Raw genomic sequence first — 24,084 nt, forward strand, 5'->3', positions numbered from 1 at the left:
GGGATTAAAAATAAATAAACACATATAAATAAAAAGGACACAGAAGAGCATAGAAGTGTGTTTTGAGACAAGACTTGGGGGCTGTTGGTGGGACGTGGAGGAGCAGAGCGTTCTACAACTTAGGGCCGACAACAGATTTACCGTTCGTCTTAGGAGCTGGAACTGACCCTCGGACCTCAGTGCTGCTTGTATATTTGTAAAAGTATTTTTCGACTATAATAATGACAGTAATAAAATAAATGTAACAACAACAAAAAAATGCTACATTGATCTGAAAACGCCTGCCTCTGTCCTCAAACGTCCGCTGCTTTGTTGACTCCGTGCATAGCTACTGTAGAGCTGTACTGAGAGACTAAATATAATGTTACCGGAGGTTCCATAAATCAGAAGTGTAAGATTTCCACACCGCACTTTGTTTTCTCAGTCTGCCTTTTCTTACAAAAGTGCAAAGCTGTGGGATTCATTACCGACTGAGCTTAAGGCCATATCTGAGTTTAAAATGCCTCTTGGCCAGGACTCCCTTGAAAAAGAGATCTTTGGATCTCAGTGGGATTTTCCTCGTTGAATAAAGGTTAAATAAAAAATAAGAATACATTTTTTTCACCTAGAGGCTTAAATCTTAGCTGAAAACTATCCAGCATTGTAACCATGTAAGTATAACTGTAGGTGGGTGTAAGAGTATGAGTTATAGAGTAGATGAGTGAATCAATGAAGTCATGAATAAACTTATACATTTGTAAAGTGTGACATCACACACAATTATAATCTACCTCTGGGTGCAAACTGTTGAGAGCTCCACAGACAAACACAGCAAAAAAATGTAACTTTATCTGAATCTCCTGCTGAAATAACAACAGATGAAAGGCCAAAACATGTTTTACACCTAATGATAATAATATGGCGCCTGTGCTTTCCATCACAGTGGTCTCCAGGACGCTTCAGGATCCATTCTTTGAGAGGTTTTCACTGCTGACTCACCAGAAAACCTACAAAACAATCGATCCTAGAGCTTTGCAGAGACCACTGTCCTCGAAAGTGAAGGCGCCATGCTGACCACTCACACAGCCGCTGGGTCATTACAAGGTAAAATTCACACAAATATCAACTTTTTTTCCCACATAAAAAGTTGCATAATGCATCTTTAAAGGGACTATACAGAGTTTTAAAACGTTAAAATCATGTATTTTCATCCCCCTACATGTTCCAGCCATGTCCTAAGGAGTAGAATGAGCCCAGACCTGTTCACCACAACTGCCTCTAGAATCCTGCACTGTCACTCAAACAGTTGTTACTTCGGGTCCGAATTTCCGTCATGCATGAGCTCAATATAGAAGGTGCAGTTACACATATGACCTGTGGTGGCAGTAGTGAGCATAAAATGACCAACTTGCATCTAGCCCTTTTAAATATAAAAATAACTTATTTTTGGCTGAAGAAATGGTGAGATAAATGATTCTCAAATCTCATTAGGTGTAAAACATGTTTTGTTCTGTTTTTATCTTTTTATCTGTTGTTATTTCAGTGGGAGATTCAGATAAAGTTACGTTTTTTGGTTTGTTTGTCTATGGAGCTCTAAATAGTTTGGACCCGGAAGTTATAATTGTGTGTGACATCACACTTCACAAAGAAATATGTTTATGCATGACTTCATTCATTCATTCATTCATTCATTCATACATTCATTCACTCATTCACTCATCTACTCTACAACTCATATTCTTACATGGTTAACTACAAAACTTGAAATCAATAAAACAATGACTGAAAAGTGAACCGTTTATCTAAAACCCTGTTGAGAAGAAACACTGAAAGCTCTAAAAGTCGCCATGAATTAAAGGTCACACTCTCTAATAATATAGTTGGACCGCCTTTAGCTTTGATAACAGCACACATTCCCAGTGACATTGTTTCAAAAAGCTTCTGCAATGTCAAAAGACCCAGTGTTTCAATCATTTTTAACCAAGATCTTGTATCGATGATGGGAGAGTGTGACCACTGTGCCAAACCTTCTCCAGCACATCCCAAAGAATCTCAATGGGGATAAGGTCTGGCTGATCCATGTGTGAAAACGACGTCTCACGCTCTTTCACAATGAAAAGAGTAAATAAGTCTGTGCTTTACAGTAACCGTCCCATGTGCTGTTGCTGAGGTTTGTTACTTATTACAGCGAGTAGTAATTATTGTGTACTTATTCCGAGCTCGATTAAACAAGGTCAAACGCGCCTCGGGTCGGACATCCCTCCAGCACGGACAAATGAGCGTGACCGATTCGCTTCGGGTCAATTGCTCTGCATCCAGTGAATCATTCAACATCTCTGCATCAGCTTTCTATTGTCGCGTCTGAAAACAAGTCGTTTACTTGCAATCCTTGAATAACATTATTGTGGGGGTGGTCCTAAAACGGGCTGTAATTCAACTGCCCCTCCCAGCTCTCATTACCGCCCAATTAACAGGCAATTTGCACAGATTACAGAGGAATTAGCCGATGTCAAGGACGAGATGAAGGCACAGGGGAGGAGGTAGTTAGTGAGTAAAAGAGAACGCTGCGAAAAAAGGGATTCGGTTGAGATAAATTCAGATTGCAGATTTGGTTTAGTCCTGGCTTCGCATAACAATAATCGATTGTGCAGCCCTGAATGTAGATAAAACTATAAAAGTATCTACAGACAATGGGCCTCATTCACAACATGTTCTGGTGCACACATTTGTTCTTAACGCCGTCTAAGGAAGGTTTTTGGCATTCACAAAATGGATTCTGAGCTGAAAACATTCACCTGGAAGAACAAATCCTATAAGAACAGTCAGGAGGACTTTCTGACAAAAAAAACGATCATGCTCCTGATGGAACCCAACATTCTGAGTCACGTATTTTACATATTAAATCTCGAATTCATGAATTCCAGAGAACATGCAAATACAATTAGAATTGATTACATATGACGTAATTTCCGGACTATGGCACGCACCTGAATATAAGCTGCACTAACACAAATTATTTAAAAAATACATATATTGTTATTGTGCATTTGAAGTGCCATCAGTAGGCTATTGGTAATACAGAACTTCTCTCTTCATGCGTCGTCAAATATTCCAAGAGAACGGCAGCCAACAGATACATTTACTTTTATACAAGTGTGTTAACAACTTAAAGGTTTATACATTCGATTATATCTCTTGATGGATGTTTGGTGAATCTTCTCAAAGTGGATTAACTTTTTTAACCAACGCGAGTCCCCAATGTGATGAAGAGGCCAGGACAGAGCGGTGGTGAGTCAAAACGCGCATTAGCGTGTGTGTTAGCCATTTATGAAGCTGTGTTGCAGATGTCAACTCCTTATAACTGCATCGTGAAGTAACTTCACTTATAGCAGTGATATTTATATTTATTTTACCTCTAATAATGCATGGGCAGATCCGCTCGGAGAGAGGGGGCGGACTTAACTGAATCGAAGCGTCTTGTCTTTGCTAAATACCCCCAGAAAATACCAAAAATAGTACTCCGTAGCAGTAGAGGTACAATATATCATATACATGCCTATACTTTACTTTGGGATGGCTAAAATAGCATGATACAGATCCTTTAAGTACATTTTTTAAGAAGATGTTCATGAATGAGGCTCACTGTGCGCCGCTGGGAAGGGAAATGACTTCTTTCCTTCCCACAATAAGGTAAATTCACAGAGGCAGCTGCATTAGCCTGATAAGCACCTGTCCCCAGAGTTTTACATGTGTCCGGTGCAGCTTTTGTGTCCCGTTCCGCTCCATCAGGCCGTATCAGTGTGTCAGTCAGAGCCACCTGCGTTTAGCCCTATCTGCTCCTGTCCCGCTCTGTCACCGCGGAGGTCACTAAAGCCCCATCCATCAGCTGACGGGGCAAAATGCACTGTCCTCGTTGTGATGTCGCATGTTTGGGTTCAAAAAGGTCAAACATATGGGGAAAATGTTACTTATTTATTCTACTGTGTTATAATATTCTCTTATGAAAACATGCCTGTGTTCTGAGTGATCATTAAGTATCTGAGGCATCACAACATCTAGTTTTGATTTTTGGACATTTTGGACGAAAGGTTTTTTGTCTGGCTGTGTAGTTGATACGGTCTGTGGAAAAACAGATTGTCGTTCCAACACTTTTACAGGCAGGTTTAGTGCTTTATTTGTCAGTTTTTGCTTGATTCACCCTGGGGATTTTTTTACTATTCTCAAAGGAAAGTTAATTTTAATGATGTTCAGTAAAAGCAGGGCTGGCACCAGATGCTGGAGGAGTGCACCGAATTGCGATTGAATCCCATGTTCCCACTATTTCTCCAACATTTGGACATAACTTTGGGACAAAAAGTGAAAGAGACTTGTGTTCCTTTGTGCTGGGAACTAGAGTTTTCAAGCTTTCAAGCAAGTGTACCCCGTTTTTTCTACATTGCAGTGAAAATGTGTAAATTTACATTAGAAGTGGGGGCTCCTTTAAAGGAATAGGACACCGTTTTTACATACTGAGATATGTTCTTGCCTGAGCTTAGACGAGTTCATGTGTACCTGTCTGGTCTTTGTGTGTGCACGCACAACGACCAAAGATGCATTTGGCCTCTCCCAATGTATTCCTATGGCTCCAAACGGGGGTGAAGTTGGAAGCTACCACACTCTTCCATGGGCACACACAAAGACCAGACAGGTACGTATCAACTCGTCTAAGCTCAGGTAAGAACATTTCTCATGGAAAAACGGTGGCCTATTCCTTTAACAGAACTATTTTTCAAATCCAGAGTGTGTTTGAAAGGACTAGATGTCGATCAATACGCTTTTTTCTCAGGCCGTTTTGGGGGATTTTTACTGGCCGATGCCTTTATGCCAGGACAATTTTTTTTATAGATTTGGCTGATTTTTCCAAATGTCTGATCTATAATCCCGAAAGAATATGTAATTACTTAGACACTCCAGCAGAGGCCATTTTGATCCTATTCATTTATGTGATTCAATTAGTTTCTGTCTCAGCTTTGATTGCTGTTAGCATTAGCATAGGCTACCAATACTAGCTCCGGCATTTTGCACGGCAATCAAAAATACAAGTACAGAGGTTAAAACTAACCAAGCGATTGAATTCTCCAGGGTCTGCGCTTCAAACTGACATGCAGCATGCACATTGACTGAGGTTTAGTGAAACTAACTAACTTTAGTCAAACCTGTAGCTAACCCATTTTCATTGTGATGTTTCTCTGTTCCCTTGAGGCCTCGGAAGTTGTGGGAGTACTTCTTCTTCTTCTACTCTTTTAAAGCCCCAACTTCGCTCTTTCCAAAAACGAAAAGTTTCGCTTTCAATCCCGGTGATATTGGCTTTTATTTTGTAAAATCCCTAAATATCGACCTCTACAAAGGACTGGTATAGCAAACAGTTATTGGGGGCACAAAAGTTTCAAGTTTCAAGTTTAATGGTTTTGTATAGCCCAATATCACAACAGAAGTTGCCTCACAGGGCTGCACCAAACAAAGTTCAGGTGAATCCAGGCAAATATAATGTCCAATAGGAGGTAGCGACGAGCGGCGTGGGTGTCCCCCGTCCTTAGACTCTCCAGCACGGCAAGGAAAAACTCAAAAAACCCGGCAGGAGAAAAGAGAAACCTTGGGGAGAACCACAGAAGGAGAGATCCACTCCCATGGACGGACAGGCTATAGACCCAGGGCCGAAGGATCCCTCAGCAGACGGGCCAAGATCACAGACCGTCCAAAAGCCCTATCTTGCCTAGGGCACCAAATTGAGTAAAAGGTTTGAATTTGGGAGTATTTTATCTTCATTTTGCACTCAACATCCCACTACATACTGAGTACTCTGAGTTTAGTAGATCGCTTTGTTAAGATATTGGCAGGATCCTTGCTGTCGGGGATACGGAGTTTAAATGAACAACTCATGGGAACCGCTGCAGTAGGACATCAAACCAGGACTATAGGGTTTCTTCAGTGTTGCAACTCCTTCTATTAGATCATCTTAGTTTGTGTTGTTTATTGAAATGCACATAATTTGGTTCTTTTTCTGCAGTAAATTCATCACACTGATTTCATTATCTTTCGTGGGCCATGAACAAACACTCATCATCCGCCCCGTGCCCCGTTGTTGAAACCTCTCAAGGTGACTCCTCCTTTGTGGAACCCAGTGAGAGGCGTCTGAATGGATTGTAATCATGACGAGGACACGTGGGCACGAATTACATCCGAACAGGCGTGAAAAGGAGAGGGAGGGACGGACACTGACTGCTGCCTCTGGGTTTGTGTTAAAGAGCATATTTTGAATACACTGTGTGATGTCACTGGCTTGAAGTGGTCTGGACTGAATCCTCTGCTGCATCTGACCCTCTCCTCTGCATCCTGTGCCCTCACACTACTGTATATTCATGTCCTCATTTACTACATCCACAAATCTCCTCTCAGCCTCTTCCTCCTACGAAAGTTGTTTCATATTCAATTATTTCCTCACTCCTCATAGTTTGGGTGATGCACTACGAAGCAATCTTAAATACAAATGACTTCCAGTAAAAGTGCTTGAATTATTGCATATGTGCTGATTAAGTGTTGGTTTGGACGATCTTGTTGCTAATGGAACATGTGTACAACTTAAAGGTGCATTATACAACTTTCTATTTGGAATAAAAAAGTTGATATTTGCCATATTTTACCTTGTAATGACCCAGCGGCTGTCTGAGTGGTCAACATGGTGCCTTTACTTTCTGTCAGTGGTCAGAGTGGACCATCCAGGATCAATTGTTTGAAAAGTTTTTACTGCTGACGGACGCTCTCACCAGAAAACCTACAAAACAAGTGATCGTGTAGTGTTGTAGAATCCACGTAAAGGCACCACTCATACAGCTGCATCAAAAGTTGCATATGTACTTTTAATATCACAAATTTCAATCAAATTAATCCTTGTTCCATTGGTATTTGATAATCCAAACCTTTTCGAAATCAGCATATTGGCTTAATGAAGAACTAAGTAACTCGTTTACCTTAATAAATCCACTCCGTAGTCCCTCTGGAGGTAATACAAGTGTATTACAAGAGATGATTGGGAGGTCTTTCATCTCCCCCTGGTGTCTCTGGCCAGAAAACTACATTTGCAACTTTCCCTGGTGGCATAGGACACACTAATAGAATCACAAAGAAGTAGAAGTTAACAGGCTAATGGGCAAAGCTAACTGCGGGCTAGCGCCACTTTAGCAGTATTTAGATTTTTTTCCACACAAAGTTTGAGGAAAAAAATGATCTCCATTGTGTAATTGGATGTACAATATCCCTCTCTCCCTTTGTCTTTTCTGTCAGCGTAGTATTTACTCTCACGGACAACTGAGTGAAAAACACAACATGCTACGACACCTGCAGTGGCACTTATGGCCTCTAGGGGCATGAGTTACTTAGTTCTGCTTTAATTCAAGCACATTTTAATCCATTTTATCATGTATCAATAGAAGAGATTCATGAACATTTCAAGTGAAGTGAGATTTGGAAATACTGGTAACACGTTATTTTACACAACCCTTGATACATTGTACCTGCCACATTTAGTACAATGTAATGTAATGTACTAATACTGGTACAATTTATTGCATATTGTCAGAAAGCAGAATATACTGTTCTAATTTTTGTTTGGTATCTATCAAGCTAGAGTAAAATAAAGTGTAACTTTAACTTTTAAAACCTTGTTGCTTAATTTTCCTTTTAAACCGATCAGAACATGGTTTGGCGGATGCTCAAAAGTCAGTGTGATCAGATTTTCCTCAAATTTAATAAAATGAAAAGGAAAAGAGAAGGACTTAAGTTGCCGATCCTCATGGAAGAAACCAGCCATGCTTTTAAATCATTTTAAAACTCATAAGTGCATAACAATAAAGGCTTTTCTGACGACATAAATAGAGAATTTTGATGTAGGAAGTGCTGGGTTTCCCTTTTGTTTCTTGAGTGTCTATTCCCCAAACACCAAAGTCTAGCCTCTTCATAACAAAACAACTGCTTGACACTGTTTCATTGTTAAGACTTGCTCAAACTCCATGAAAACCTGTGCAAACGAGAGCAAACCGACTCGCTTTGTGAATATATATTGGGTGTGAGTGACAGATTGTTATTGATCAGAGGAAATGTTGGCTCACACACAGCCACGTATCCGTCAGTCAGCCCCAGGGCAGCTAGCGCCTCATTTGTAGCTCACCCCCACTTGAAAGGGGCTGTGTAAGTGTAAGGCTTCATTACTAATCTCTCCTCTCTGTCAATAGCAGCGTAGAGGCAGACCGGGGATGCATTGTGCCTGTGCAAAGTGAAGTGGCAGCGCTGTGATAAATGGAGCCAATCAGGATTATGTTCCGATATCGACTAAACTGTTCTGCGGCTCCTCCACTGCAGCGCCGCGGCGGAGAGCGGCAGCCGTGCAAACACAACCGGGGATTAAAGAAATGCGAACAGGGCTACTGTAACTGTGCATGTGTTTAATTTTATAACATGTAGCCCATAGTCACTCATACATTTTAGATGATTTGGTGGTACGTCCTCATGCATTTGGAACAAGGATAAACTCATTATTGCATCAACAAGCATTAGGTTTACATAATAGTGAAATGATTCTTTTGTCAGAAAGTATCATGACGTAAAAACACTCTATTGGGGGCCCTCGGCATTGAAGTTTTATATTTTATGATTTGAAATAATGTAAAGAAAATACAGAATGGAGCAGTGATCTGATTTATGGCTCCGCAGTACATTGGGATTCATTTATTTGAGATCTGTTCGAAAAGTTATTATTGGGGTGTGACTGCACACAGGAAGTTTTGAACCATTTCGGTTCAGCATGTTCGGTTCGGGCCACTTGTGAACTGTTTCAGTGTATTTTTCGTCCATTTATCCAGTAGTGCAAGTTTAAATGCAGTGGAACGAATCAAATTTATTTATAACTCTTGTTGACCAAAGTGTTTCACAAAAAGGTCTGCAGTAAAAAAAAAAAAAAGACAATACACAATATATACAACGAGAAGCTCAGATTTTGGCCATGATATGTAAACAGTGTCAACTCATGCCCCTAGAGGCATGAGTTACTTATGCGTAAATACTACGCTGACAGTAAATACTAGTGTCAGCGTAGTATTTACTTTCATGGGCAAATAGGCAGGTGCAGGTGTTGTAGCATGTTTTTTTTTTCTCAAAGGGTGAGAGGGATATTGTTATATTACACAATAGAGACATTTTTTTCACTCAAACTTGGCTGTAAATACTGGTTAAGTGTCTGTATGCCGCAGTTAGCTTTGGCCGTTAGCCTATTAGCTTCTTCGTGATTCTATTAGTGTGTATTCGGGCGTCCGACCCGGAGGCAGCGAAATTGCAGTTGTGGTTTTCTGGCCAGAGACACCAGGGGAAGATGAAAGAACCCCAACCATCCTTTTAACACTTGTATTACCCCGAGAGGGACTATGGAAAGGGTTTATTAAGATGAACAAGTTACTTGGTAGCCTACTGCTTTAAAAGCGTAAAAATGTTTCTTTGCAGGGGTTTAAAATGATCAAGTGTGGATAGACAGGTCATTCCACAGTTTGGGAGCTGCAACAGAGAAAGTCCTGTCATCTTTGGTCACCTGCTTGGAGCGAGTAACCTCCAGCAACAGCTGATCAGCTGATCTCAAGGCCCTAGCAAGGGCATGACATGTGTATTATCCTTTAATACAGAGGAAGCCACTGCAGAGGATGAATTGAACAAATATTGAATATTTCACTCTTTTCACATGGACACTATTGAATGACAGACTGTTCCTTGAGTTTATTTTGGTGTGTTATTTATCAGTGCTGCCTTTTGACGATGGCAGTGTTTATATTATTCATTTTTGACCTAGCCAAAGTATTCAAACACTTCCGAGTGTGTAGGTGGAGTTTTGGACTTAAACCGGCTCTACGCTGGACCGGAGCCGCGATGAGCTCTCCAGGACAAGGCCGGCATCCTCTTATGACAGGAAAACTTTAGCACTTTCACACCGCTGTTTACTCGTCTGTGGAAAAGCATCTCTCTGTATTCCAGAGATGCACGGAGCCTCCAGGTAAACATTAGCTGTGTGGCCAACTAGCTGCGTCTGATACACACGACCTGCTTTATGTGCTTTTGTTGTTGTCGTACCTACTGTGCTCTGTGTTAACTGAAATGTGACTTTACCGTTTTTTAAGAAGCCCGTCAGAAAACTCTTGCTGTCTGAGAGTTAGAGGTGCTAATGCTTACAGCCGGATTCCTTCTGATTTTTGAAATGTTTGTCATGTAAATAAAACTTTTTGCCAAAATGAAGAAAGGAGGCTACAATTGCTTTGCCAAGTCATGCTTTGTGCAGAAACCTTCTGCGCACAAACCTTTTGTGCAGAAACCTTCTGTTCTGCTCGTGCTGTTCTTCGTTCCGGCTCAAATGTGTGTAAAAAACAGAGAGAATAAGATCAGGCTCTTTTCACAAACAAGATCCGGTTTGAACCATTTATGTCAAAGAGCCGATTCGTTTGTGAACATCACACCATCATGGTCGGTAAAGAAGTAAATTATTTACGTACTGTACTTACAGGAACAGGCCACCATTTTTACATACCGAGCTATGTTCTTACCTGAGCTTAGATGTGTACCTGTCTGGTCTTTGTGCGTGCACTCAGGCACACACAGCGACCAAAGATGTTGTTAGGATTTGGCCTCTCCCAATGTATTCCTATAACGGGGGTGAAGTTGGAAGCTACCACGCTCTTCCACAGGCACAAAGACCAGACATGCACATATCAACTTGTCTAAGCTCAGGTAAGAACATATCACAATATGGAAAAACGGTGGCCTGTTCCTTAAAAGGGACTATACAGAGTTTAAAAATGTTAAAATAATGTATTTTCCTCCCCCTACATGTTCCAGCCATGTCCTAATGTGTAGAATGAGGCCAGACCTGTTCACCACAACTGCCTCTAAAATCATGAAACATCACTCAAAAAGGTGTTAATTTGGGTCCAGAGTGCGGTCATGCACGAGCTTAATATTATGACCTGAGATGGCAGTAGTGAGTATAAAATGGCAAGCTTGCATTAGGGATGTCACGGTTACCGGTGTAGCGGTAAACCCCGTAAAAATGTTGACAATAATAATTACTGTCTTGTTTTTGAAATAATATTTTACCGCGGTGGATTACCGCGCCCGCGGTTTAGGCAAAGTGAGCCTTATGAGCCGCCGTCTCATCTGCTGAAGTTGCCGCGCAGGCGCACTCTGTAGCTAAAACCAAAACAAAACTTTCTCGAAGCTGGAATCATGTCCGAGACGACAGCGCGCAGGATCTATCAGCCTTCAGAGACCAAGCCTGAAGTCTGGACATATTTTGGGTATTTTAAGAAAGCTGAAGATCAGTTGATAGAGACAGTTTTCCTGGTTGCGGAGCGTGCTGGAAAAAGTGTCTCTAAAGCAGCAATACTTCGAACCTCTGACTCACCTGCGTGACCGTCTCCCACAGCTCTATAGCAGTAAGTTAACGTTAGCGTTTTAGCTGAAATGCTGATGTGGGACTTTGGGTTGAGGGAGAATGTAACGAGTCGCCCCATAGTGCGGCTACAGCGGCACCGCCAGCGTAAGCCGTGTCGTGATATAGACGGTTTATCTTGTTCAAAAATATTCTTCTTCGTTTCTGGCGCTACAAATAGTACATGTAATACCCTCGAAACATCAACAACACATCGTTATAGTTCCTTTACTTTGATGTGAAAAGTTGAACTTTTGATAAGGCTTTGTCTGTATTTTTTTTAAATGTAATAAACACTGTTGAACTTTTTTGAAACTATTTCAGTTTGTGTAAGACTATCAATGCTTTCTGAACATATTAACACACATTAAATAAAATACCGCGGTAATACCGAAAACCGTGATAATTTTGGTCACAATAACCGTGAGGTAAAACGTTCATACCGTGACAGCCCTGGCTTGCATCTAGCCCCTTTAAGTAAAGTTTTTGAGCATCCGACGTCTATGCCCACAGCTTCTGTTTTTTGGCTGAGGAGAGAAAAGACATAAACCAGTGGCTTAGCTGCACTAATGTCACTCCAAACAGCAACAAAGGTCAATTTTCCCTCCCAAATGCAGCCGCTCAAAACCATGTCGAGGGCGGCTTCCGCTGCCTGTCGCTGCTCCAGCACAAAAACACACACTAATAAAAAGAAAACACGAATATTAATCTACTCTGTGCCTCCTGCCTCTTCAGCCAGCAGCAGATGTTATCAAAGCGGAGGTATCTGTCTTTGTTGTATAATTCAAGTGCTCAAAAAACTGTCGAAGAGCCGTTTTATCTCTATAATTCAGCCTTTGCGATGAGAAGACGAACACTGTGATTTTGAAAAATATGTCCGATCCACTAACTTGAACAGTCTCGCCATCCCACTCTGGTATTATGAAACTCTAGCTCATAATAAATTAATTCCAAGGTGGCTGTCAATGCCCCGGTGAGTTTTGTGTTATTAAATAAAGCTTTTCAATGGACTAGCTATCCTCATGCAACCGGCAACCTTTCTCCTTTATGGTGCTTTTTCCGGCGCCCTTGCACAGCACTCTCCCCTCTCACAAAAACCTCATAAAATGTTCTGTGCTGTTCAATGTCATTTCTGTAAATCGCCGTCTTGAATCCGCCCAAATGAAATGAACCTTTTTATGGTCGCCGCTCACGAGTGAAATATCCCCCCCCCCCCCCCCCCAAAAAAAAAAAGCTCTCTCTCTTCCTCCCTGCCTCCCTCTCTGTCTCTGATGTATTATTGATCTGTGCATGGGTGTTTTCGGCGCTACTTTCAACCATTTTTAAACCCGTTGCTGAATTATTCACCATTAAAGATGGGCGTTCGTTCGTGGTGGTGTTTTGGAGGCGGTTGAAGCAGGTGGGATCGTGTTATGATGTTGACCCACTTTTGAAAACAGCGATACTTTATGTCAGATGTTTTAATGCTTCAGTGCCGCTGAGGGAGGGCTGTCCCTGATCCCGTCCTGGCGTGACCCGACTTACTCTGCAATGCAAAGTGAGTGAGAGAGATTATAATAGACCCGGTGACAGTACCTGGACAGACAGCACGACAGCAAAGCAGTCAGTGCTCCGAACCGCCTCAAAGCAAGAAGGGTTTGATTTCCGGCGGGGGCTTTCTGTGTGGACTTTGCATGTTCTCCCTGCGTCAGTGGAGGTTTGTTACAGGTGCTTTTGTTTGCGTATACCACTAAAACCTGTATAATAGAGTCCCCTCAGGAGCTACGAGTACCCTGTAAAACCGATTCTTAAATCTCGCAGTGTCCTGGAATATGAACTGATTCATCACATTCAAATAAAGTAAAGTCTAAATTGGGTCCATATGGATGTTTATTCACAGCAGATTGTTCAGCAGAAGCGAAGAAACGGCAGTTATAGCAAGCTCTAGCTAGCATAAGCATGATGCTAACATGTAGCATTATGTTAGCATTCTCCATTATTTATGTAATTATGGGCTGTCCCCATGTCTTTGTATCTTTATTTAGTAGAAAACTATATCCATAATTCAGCATTTGTTAAAGTAGTTTTTGAATAATTAGAGAAAGTTTAGATTTCTCTCCAAATTGTTTTCCCCCTTATCTGTTTCAAACATGACCATATATGGGCGATTCCAGAGATGCCGTCTGTATCTATTGTCTTTGATTTCAGCATGTTTTATTCCTCCTGCAACCAAGTCTAAGAGCCGTCCGAGATGGAGTCTTCACTACTCACAACTAGGGTTGGGCCACATTGTATCGCATATCGTTATCGAGATATAATTTCATGATATTGTTGTCATGGACACGATATAATTTATGTTATAACATAAACACTGACTGTAGAACATGGGGACAGGTGCTTAAAAAGTAAAATGAAATGAAGGATGTAAACTGCTTGAGTAGATCATATTTGCGAGGAAATTAGTTTGTCGTAAAAAATGTTTTTATAAAATATCACTGAATCTTCCTAATAGACGTAAGGCTGGGATTTTGAAGTAATAGCTGGGTTGCAGGTTCTAGAATATGATGATGTCACCGGACCCAGCGGGGGGCAAGAGCCAGTTTTTCCTATTAACAGCATTACACTTCCACAAGTCGTAGCTAAAAAGACAATGTATGGATTAGAAAAATGATCATTAATATCAGTCACTGGGTCCATGATCTCTCTGTACAAGACCAAAAATTTCCTCAAAGACAAAATCATTTTTCCTCTATATAATAGTATAGGCCTTTAGAATGCTGTGATGTCACCTGCAACCCAGCAATAGGTAGCGTTCACGTGACATCACAACATTCTAAAGAGCCTATAGTTTAACATTGAGGTGGAGGTCAACTGACGGTAACTATGGTAACGGTGGTAACTGACAAAATGCATATTTTTATGTCTTTGTTTTTTGGCTCATATCTCAGTCATTACTGGAGGAATCCACATGAAACAAAAACTGTCACAAAGTTCATCGTCTCCTCTGTCGGCATATATGAACTAATGTACAATTATTATCTCTGAAAAATGTAAAAAAGTGATGACAATATGCGAAAACATGACCATGATGTTGTCCAATAGAAAGGACTTTCAGACATAAAAATAATTTCACAGGTTTGTGAATCTGATCACGATCAAATACTGATGAGGAAAAACATTTGTCAATTTTCGTTTTGGAGATTTCTTCCAAAAACTGCATTTCTCCCATAGAGTTGTATTGGCCCTGCCCTCCATCTGACATTATGACATCATCACCTTCTAAATCGTGAACGCCACCTATTTGTCCATTGGCAGTTATATTGTCAAATATATTGTTATCGTGATATTTGCTTTTCATATCGTGATATAGATTTTAGGCCATATCGCCCAGCCCTACTCACAATGTTCAAATGTAAAGTCTGGTCCAACTATGCTCCTGATCCAATTTTGGTCTGATATGTTTGTGGTTTTGCTAATACCTATAGATGGGTTTCCGTCTCCTCCTCCTCCGCGAGCCGCCATATTGTGTCAATCAATAATGTTTACGTACAGCTTGCATACACATAATGTATATGATTATGTCTATTCTGAGCTAATGTGGTCGCTAGTGTGTTATTTTCACTGACAAGAGGCCATGTGATTAATCAGTAATAATCATGAAAATAAAACATGTGACAAAGGGTTCGGGGCAGATTTTCTAGTGTCTTGGGTCAGGATCGAAGTCCTCTCTGTTTATTCTCGCCAGCCATAGATCACGTCTCGTACAAAAGCCTTTCAGTCTCTGTTCCTCGGAGATAAATCACTTTTGGGAAATCAAAGTATTGTCTCTTTGTCGTGTCGGCATCAGCCCCACACAGGTGTGAACCAGCGCTTCAGGATAATATCAATGATCCGTAACGCAAACTATTAGACCCCTGGCACACAAGATGGTGCCATAAGTGATTGTGGGGAAAATGCAGTAAAGTAAAAAGTACAAGTACACGTAAAAAGTACAAATTATCGGTACTTTTACTTTACTTAAGTACATTTTATGAGGAATACTTTTTACTTTTACACAACATTTTAGAGCTTGTATCTGTACTTTCTACTCCACTATATTCTTAAATTGGGTCAAAAGTAAAGGTATTTTATTTTTAAAGTGACCTCTATGATGAACTGGTTTAGTCCCAGTTTATACTTGGTTTAGTGCTTTACTCCTTTAGACCTTGTTTTGATCTGGTTTAGACCTGGTTTGGATCAAGTTTAGTTCTAGTTTAGTGCGGGTTTAGTTCCTGTTTCTGACCTGGTTTACTCCTTTAGCACATTAAACTCTTAAATATTCACTACTGCCACCTCAGGTCTTATGTGTAACTGCAGCTTCTATATTAAGCTCATGCATGACGGCAATTCGGACCCGAAGTAACAACTTTTTGAGACAGTGCAGGATTTTAGAGGCAGTTGTGGTGAACAGGTCTGGGCTCATTCTACACATTAGGACATGGCTGGAACATGTAGGGGGAGGAAAATACTTAGTTTTAACATTTTTAAACTCCGTATAGTCCCTTTAAGTAAAAAAAATGATCAGATACTCATACTTAAGTACATTTTTGGTCCTGTATCTGCACTTTTACTTAAGTAAGAATATTGAGTACTTTTTCCACCACTGAAAAAATGTGATTGGAAATCTATCTATAAGCAACAACATCACTGACTCAAAAATACATTTGGAAAATGTACATTTTGCATATTAGTTGCCTTCCGCTACCCCTCTGAATTTGCCTGGCCTTAGCCATCCGTAAACTCCGGTCAATTATCATTTCCCTACATGTACGTCTGGGCCTGATCTCAGTGGCCGCGTGAGATCGGTTGAATTTCAACCTACCATTCAGCGAGCGGGGGAGGCAGGGCTTGTCGGTGACGTCAAGCATTTGCGCCGCATTTGCTGGTTGTAGTTTGGCAATGGCGGCGGATACGAAAGAAATGGAAGCTCTTCAATCCGTTCTGGCTCAGCTCCCAAATATCCAGAAATTAAAATTGAAGCCTTGCAATGCGTAAGGAATGCTCCAAGAGTTATGATAGAGCTATGAAAGAGTTATGATAGAGTTATGATAGAGTTATGATAGAGCTATGAAAGAGTTATGATAGAGCTATGATCGCTGCTTCACTCACTCGGGCGCATTACATACGTCACGACCAAACGCTATACCGAAAATCAGATCCAATTGTTTCAAAGGAGTTCACCCCTCCCACCTGATAACGGAGCTGTTGTGAAGATCCATGAGTAGAGGGTATGATAAAACCAGGCAACCTCTGAATACATCTAAGTCGCAGTCTTTAGTTTCACCTTTAACCCGAGTGGATCAAAACAATATGCACACATGAGCGGTGGAGGGACCTTATTTGTACAGGGCAATAAACAGCGGAACCTGCCTTGTACTGCTGAAGGCTTTCGTTATCGCTGCTTTGTATAGAACTGTAGGGTCAGGGTTTACATGTGCATTTAAAAGCATCTCCTAGACTGCTACGTGCAGCTCTAGTCTGAATACAATCGAACTTTCCTGGTTTTGGCAATCTAGTTCTAGTCCGATGAGGTGGGCGATTCGGCTTCCCCCTCCTTCATGTAACTGCAGTGATTGAGACACAAGCATCAGCATTGCCCTTAATTGTAAAGACTTCATTCCATGCACAGTTTATAAGCTACAATTACGCATGATGTGTCCACTTTAAGATTACCATTCTGAATCCAGCTGATTGTAATTGACATTTCTCTTCTTAAAACTGCCTTCACCAGCGCAGACTCGCCCAATGGATTCTGTAATAGCTGACTGGCAGAAACAATAAATTGCCAATATGTTAAGCAGACTCACAACTAATCCTTTAAGTCTCTGCCATTGCTCAGACTCAGCCGAATGAAGTCATACAGAAAAAACCCGTATTATGAGCCAGTGTGAGCCTGAAGCCAGTGCCCAAAGTCACATTTTTTGGTGGATCGAGTTGACAGGACAGGGACAGAACGGGTCTAAAAAAGTCCCAAAGACCGAGTCTCTGTGACTTTTCCGGACCTAATGTGCCATTGTGCCGATGAAATCAAGACTGACAGAGCTCTTTGCCGCTGAGGTCTCCGGGGAAGATATTACCGAACACGAGGGTTGCCAGGTTTGGCCTAGGAAAAAAAAGTATCACTTGAAACTGTAACTGTTGGAGTTTAAGATATATATTTTTAAGTGGACATTCATTATTGAAGCTTAAAAAACATCTATGTAAAGAAATGGCATTAAGGAGCAGGAAACAGGGTTGGGTAGGATTTTTCATTGACTTGAGGCGCCCTCTGCAGTCGGTAATGGGAATGACACATTTTAGGCTGGTGAAAACAAGCTTTCACTTTCAATTTACGGCATACTAACAGACCCATGGTACTTTCATGAACAGACTTTGAGTGCAGAACTGCTCAGAAAGAGGCCAGATGGTTTAAAAATGTTTTGTGTTGCTTCTATTCCGGGAAATGCACATCCTTGGAGCACTTCAGGAGTATAAAAGGAATGACAGAATTACACAAAATGGCGTAAATGAAGAAAAATTGTACTCCAGGGACAGTACAGGTAAAAAGTTTGGAAGCGCTTTTTATGTATTGGCTTCTCTTTATTTTCAATACTATTTACGTTGTGTGATTCTCACGACATTAAACTATGAATGAACACGTGGGATTGTGTAGGAAACAGAAGCCAAGGCCGTGGGAACCCAGGGTGCTGAGTTTGCTGCAGCATCCCCTGGTGGATAGTTTGCATAACCAACAGTTCCCACGCCTCTGGAAAAGACTCAAAATATGTTTTATATTTTAAATTCTTCAAAATTGACGCCCTTGAGTCATCCCTGAAATGGTTTTCAACAGTCTGTGAAGTAAAAAACATTTCTGGAGACGACATTTTAAAGCCCATTGAGAAACTGTCAAAAGTGCAAAGCAGTAATCAAAGCAAAAGGATAAATGAATGTCCTGAATCAACAACGTAAAAACTCTTGAAATAAAAGAAAAAAATAAAATATATAAAATGCATTTCCATTTTCCATTTTCCTTCTTCCCTAAATGCAACACTGCATAACATTTCTCCCAAAAGATAATATAATTATATAATAAAATACAAGCATTTATTTAATTTTTGTTTTGTTTTTTGTCTTTACTGTGAGGTCTCTCCTCAGACCTGACACCAGCTTACAAGGGAACAGACTACCTTTCATTAAAGTAAAGAACCAACACCTGAACTGTCTCATGGCCAGAGTAAACTCTGGGGGCCCTGATTTGGCCCGCGGGCCGTCTGCGCTGATCAATGAGACACAGAGTGTGTGTTACATTGTGTGGACTGACCGTTTGTTTTATGTCCGGGATCCCGATGCGAAAAACCATCATGGCGATCGTAGCGTCGTCTGATGTCACTGAGCTGCGTTCCTTCAGCCTCCTCTGCTGCTGATTGGCCGGCTGCTGCTGGTGAGCAGGTCCCGGGTTGGAGGAGTAGGGGTTAGCGGCGTGTGTGGGGTTTCCTGTCCTCATCTGTCCTCTGGGGGGAGCTTTAGCCGACCTGCCCCGGGACAGTCCGCCGCGGTGCACCTCCAGCTCGTCTTCCATCTCCCCAGACGCCTCCTCCAGCTCGTCCTCAAGCTCCTCCTCTTCCTCCTCCTCCTCTTCCTCTTCCTCCTCCGCACCGGGGTACAGGTGTCGGCTGTTTCCCAGCATCCTCTGCTGCTGCTGCTCGTGGTTGGACAGGGGGTGGAAGGGCGTCGTCATGGCGATAGGGTGGACGACGCCATCTTGAGCTCCTTCATTCTCACATTTGTGCTGAGGGGAGAAAGAGAGAGTCAGAACTAAACATGGGTTTATCTAAGTGCAGTGTCACATTCTGACCACAAAGAGTTAAGAAGCCTCTGTGAACCGAGCGAAACGTCCTCAGCTCAACCAAGCCCAGTCCAGACGACAATTTAAGCTTCACTTCGCTGAAGGCTTCCTGGATGGGAGCCTTCACAAACAATTTCAAAAAAGTGACAAAATCTTCATGCACTGACGAATTTAACGATAATTAACACATTTACATAATTTGTTTCATATGCTTCAGTAGGTAGTACTGATGATGCCTCTGCCTTTTTGGATCCGCAAAGTCATTCCTTTGGTGCAGCTGATTCTGTGTCTGCAAAATGATCTTGTCTAACTATAAAAACATATGTAAAATTACCATTAATGTTGAAATGTTTATTAAAAACTATTATTTGCACATACAATACAATATGGCTATTTTAAAGGGACCATATCTCACTAAATCAGCATTTTGGGGCTTTTAACCTCTGGAGTTTTGTTTCATTGTTTGTTGTTTATAATTTGGAACCATATTAGCTGCAGCGAGCAGCCGCTATTCTTCCTGGGGACCTAATTAAATGAGTTACTTCCAAATTCAGCTTTACAGTAGAATACAAATAATATATCAGTGATATAAGCCACACATTCACATTCCATCAGAAGAGAACGACAAAAGAACAATAATAATCTTGGATCAAAGCATATATCGAAAAAGTTGTCTGGCAACACAACCAAAAAGAGAAGCCACCCACAATGATCCAAAATACAATTACTAAAGCTGTGAATTACCATACAAGATCCACACTAAGCTCACTTCTTTATAATTGATTGCACATACTTAATCAACACTCAGATATGATTTAAAGAGACTAGATGCAAGCTGGTCATTTTATACTCACTACTGCCACCTCAGGTCTTACGCGTAACTGCAGGTTCTATATTAAGCTCGTGCATGACGGCACTTCGGATCCAAGTAACAACTTTTTGAGAAAGTGCAGGTTTTTAGAGGCAGTTGTGGTGAACAGGTCTGAGCCCATTCTACACATTAGGACATAACTGGAACATGTAGGCAGGAAAATAGGGAGGAAAATACAAAATTTTAACATTTTTAAACCCCATATAGTCCCTTTAAACGTTCTTTTACCGTTAATGATTTGGGAAATTTGTTACAGAAGCTTGTTCCACTCGTAAATCCATGCATGTTTAAGCAATGCTGCAGATTCGGTCCTTCTTGGGAGCTCAAAACACCTGCCACACCCTCGCTGATGCTACTAAGCGTCAATTTGAGTGCACTCAAATTGCCCCCACTGCAAAGTCATAGTTTTTTCAATTGATATGAACCGTCTTACTTCTCCGTGTGCGACCAGAAACGGAGTCTGTGTGTTTTGTTTGCCCCTGAAATTGGAGATGCATTGGTTTTCCATTCTTTTAAGCCTTGAACTACGCACATGGAGTAAGAGAAGCCCACCCAGTCTTAGGGAGAGCATGCAAACTCCTCACAGATCAGGAAATGAACACAGCCACCCTTGGGAATCTCCCTCTCTAACCTTTACGTCTGACACGACACAGCCATCAAGTTTAACAAGGACTTCGAACCTTGCACTGTGGAGTGCTTTTAAAACAAAATCTGACAGGCCAATTTGTGTGAGCATCGAGATACACTCGGTCTTCCATCCAAGACTCCTATAATGCCTTCCCACAAACTTCCCACTTGATCAAATAACAATATAGCATGTCTCAGAGCTGTCTAAAGTAGCGCTTGAACCCACTATGCAATCTCCAACCGGCTGAGTCAGTAGATATTGATGAAGCAATCGACAAACACACAGCAGCCATCAATTAAGTAAAGCTTCACAATATACTTAATGGGGAAGAATGACACTGCATTTAGCTTGTAATAACTCAGCAAAGCAGGTAAGAGTCTCCAGTGGGATATTAACCTCTTGTTCATCGATATGAATAAAGAGTGGTTCAGGGAGCAATTTATCATACATGGATTAGCCACAATCATGAGTCCAGACGTCATCCCCATTAACGACACTTCCCGTCTATCGTAAAAAGGGAAGAAGAGAAAAAAATCCAATGAATAATACATCTACAGCCAGACAGACACCATGTCATGAAAGTAAATCTATTTGAATAAGTGCAGCAATACGGGTCTAGTGCTCTCTGAGTCAATACAGACCAGACTCCAGACACAGAGCAGCTCTCCACCGGCAACATTATGCAGTCTGCTACGAGAGACATCTAAATCCACCTTCTGTTCTCGCTCCTCTTTCACTCCACCTCTCTTCTCACTATTTTCATTCCCAATCTCCCTTTATTTCACTCTCTATTCTTGAGAGATATGAAACCCGGTGAAACTACCGGGTATCCTATCCTACTGACTTTTTTTTTTTCTTGGACTTTTTTTTTTTTTTTTGCTTGAATTTTTTTCCCCTTGTTAAAAAAAACAACTGAACAACTCCTGTCTGTCCCCTGTCTAGGTCAGGTTGTGGTATTGACATTGATTTGAAGTTGCCAGTACTGACGTTTATTCCTGCAACACAATTAGAGCTGGATACGGTAACATTCTTTTCGATACGGGTGCCTGAATGATACTTTTTTCAATACCTATACTGAAATATGTGCCATCTCGAACCAGAAAACTGAACAATGTGTTAATTTATTCTATTAAAGACAATGGGCCCGATCTTGTGTTTTTAAATGCAGACAATAAGTGTAGACACTGTGAGATCCTCCAGCTCCATACCTGGCACATTAAGTGGGCTGTACGTGGGCTGGACAGACTCTCAGAACCAATGGTGATGTTATGTAGAACATTTTTTTCTTTTTCCACGGCTAGGAAGAAGCGAGGAAGAGGGGTGGTGGTCGTGAACACGTACTTTTGTATGGATCACATTTTGGCCACAGTGGGACCGGCTGTACATCTCTTTCTGTCGGGACCCCAGACACAGACAGTGTTTAACTCACGGTGGATAAATACAAAAATTTGTTTGACCTGTGAGAGCTTATAAAAGCCTGGAATGGATGAACATGAGGCAGAGCGATGTACCGTAATTTCCGGACTATAAGTCGCTCCGGAGTATAAGTCGCACTAGTCAAACATTGCCTAATAAAACAGGCTGAATAGGCGTACAGTATGCTAACATTGATGGTTAGATACAGAGCCTCTCGTAAGTATTCATACACCTTGAACTTTTGCACATTTTGTTATGTTTACAACCCTAAACATAAAGATTTTATTTTGTTTTTTTTTACTGAACGTTCACACACAAGTAACAGACAACTGTGAAGTGAAAGCAAAATGATACATGATTCCGTTATTTTTCAAAAAATAGAAAAGTGAAAAGTGGGGCTTGCATAAGTATTCATACAGCATTTTCTGAGTGCATTAAATTGCCTTTATAACATTCATAGTGACTCCAGAATGTTCACACCTTGGCCTAACGGTTAAATAGAGGCCACCTGTGTGTAATCTACTCTCAGTATAATTTCAGCTGTTATTTTAGGCCCTCAGAGCTGTGGTCGGAGTGTATTGGTCACTAAATAACATCATGAAGGTCAAGGAGCACCAGAGAGGTCAGGGATAAAGCTGTGGAGAAGTTTAAAGCAGCATTATGTTATACAAAGATTTCCCAAGATTTAAACATCTCCCGGAGCACTGTTCAATCCATCATTCCACTGCCAACTTACCAAGACGTGGTCGTTCACCTAAACTAACAGACTGAACAAGGAGGAAACTGGTGAGAAATGTAACCAAGTGCCCCAAGATAACTTTGGAGGAGCTGTGAAGTCCTGCCGCTGAGCTGGGGGAATCTGTACATGGGACAACTATAAGTCGTATCTACACAAATCTGGCCTTCATGGACGAGTGGAAGAAGAAAGCCATTATTGAAAGAAATCCCGTTTGAAGTTTGCTAGAAGTCATATGGAGGACACAGCTCCATGTGGAAGAAGGAGCTTCGGTCAGATGAGACAAAAATTGAACTTTTTGGCCCAAATGCAAAACGTTATGTATGGAGCAAACCTAACACTGCTCATGGTCCTGAGTGCACCATCCCCAGTGTCAAATATAAGGGGGGGAGCATCATGCTGTGGGGCTGCTTTTCCTCCGCGGGGACTGGGAAGATTGTAAGAATAGGTGGGAACATAGATGGAGCCAAATATGGGGAAATTTTGGAGGAAAGCCTGCTGGAGTCAGCACTGAGAACTGAGGCTGGGGCAGAGATTCACCTTCCAGCAGGACAATGACCCTAAACACAAAGCTAAATCTACAATGGAATGGTTCAATAAAAACATATTAATGTGTTAGAATGGCCCAGTCAAAGTCCTGACCTAAATCCAATTGAAAATCTGTGGAAAGGTCTAAAAACTGCTGTTCACAAACGCTCTCCTTCTAATTTGTCAGAGCTTGAGTTGTTTTGTAAAGAGGAATGGGCTAAAATGTCAGTCTCTACATGTGCAAATCTTGTAGAGTCAAACCCCAAAAGACTTGCTGCTGTTATTGCAGTAAAAGGGGGTCCCGCAAAGTATTAATTCATGTTGTATGAATACTTATGCACGCCCCACTTTTCACTTTTCTATTTTTTGAAAAATAACAGAATCATGTATCATTTTGCTTTCACTTCATAGTTGTCTGTGACTTGTGTGTGAACGTTCAGTAAAAAAATAGAAATAAAATCTTCATGTTTAGGGTTGTAAACATGACAAAATGTGCAAAAGTTCAAGGTGTATGAATACTTTCGAGAGGCACTGTACATGAAGCATAAACAACAAACTAAATAGGTGTCTGGTATGTTAACGTCAC

The 24,084-nt window shown here is 41.2% G+C and overlaps 1 protein-coding gene across 1 annotated transcript in view; it reads right to left on the bottom strand.

The window, feature by feature from the left end:
- shank1 (SH3 and multiple ankyrin repeat domains 1) overlaps positions 1-24,084 on the bottom strand; it is a 176,761-nt gene that overhangs the window by 86,952 nt on the left and 65,725 nt on the right. The window contains exon 2 of the mRNA XM_079564648.1: positions 18,795-19,262. Coding sequence (XP_079420774.1) covers positions 18,795-19,211 — 417 coding nt within the window. The 5' untranslated portion in view covers positions 19,212-19,262. The remainder of the gene's footprint in view (positions 1-18,794; positions 19,263-24,084) is intronic.

This window comes from Gobius niger (genome assembly GCF_951799975.1).
Source record: "Gobius niger genome assembly, chromosome: 10".
Lineage (NCBI taxonomy): Eukaryota > Metazoa > Chordata > Actinopteri > Gobiiformes > Gobiidae > Gobius > Gobius niger.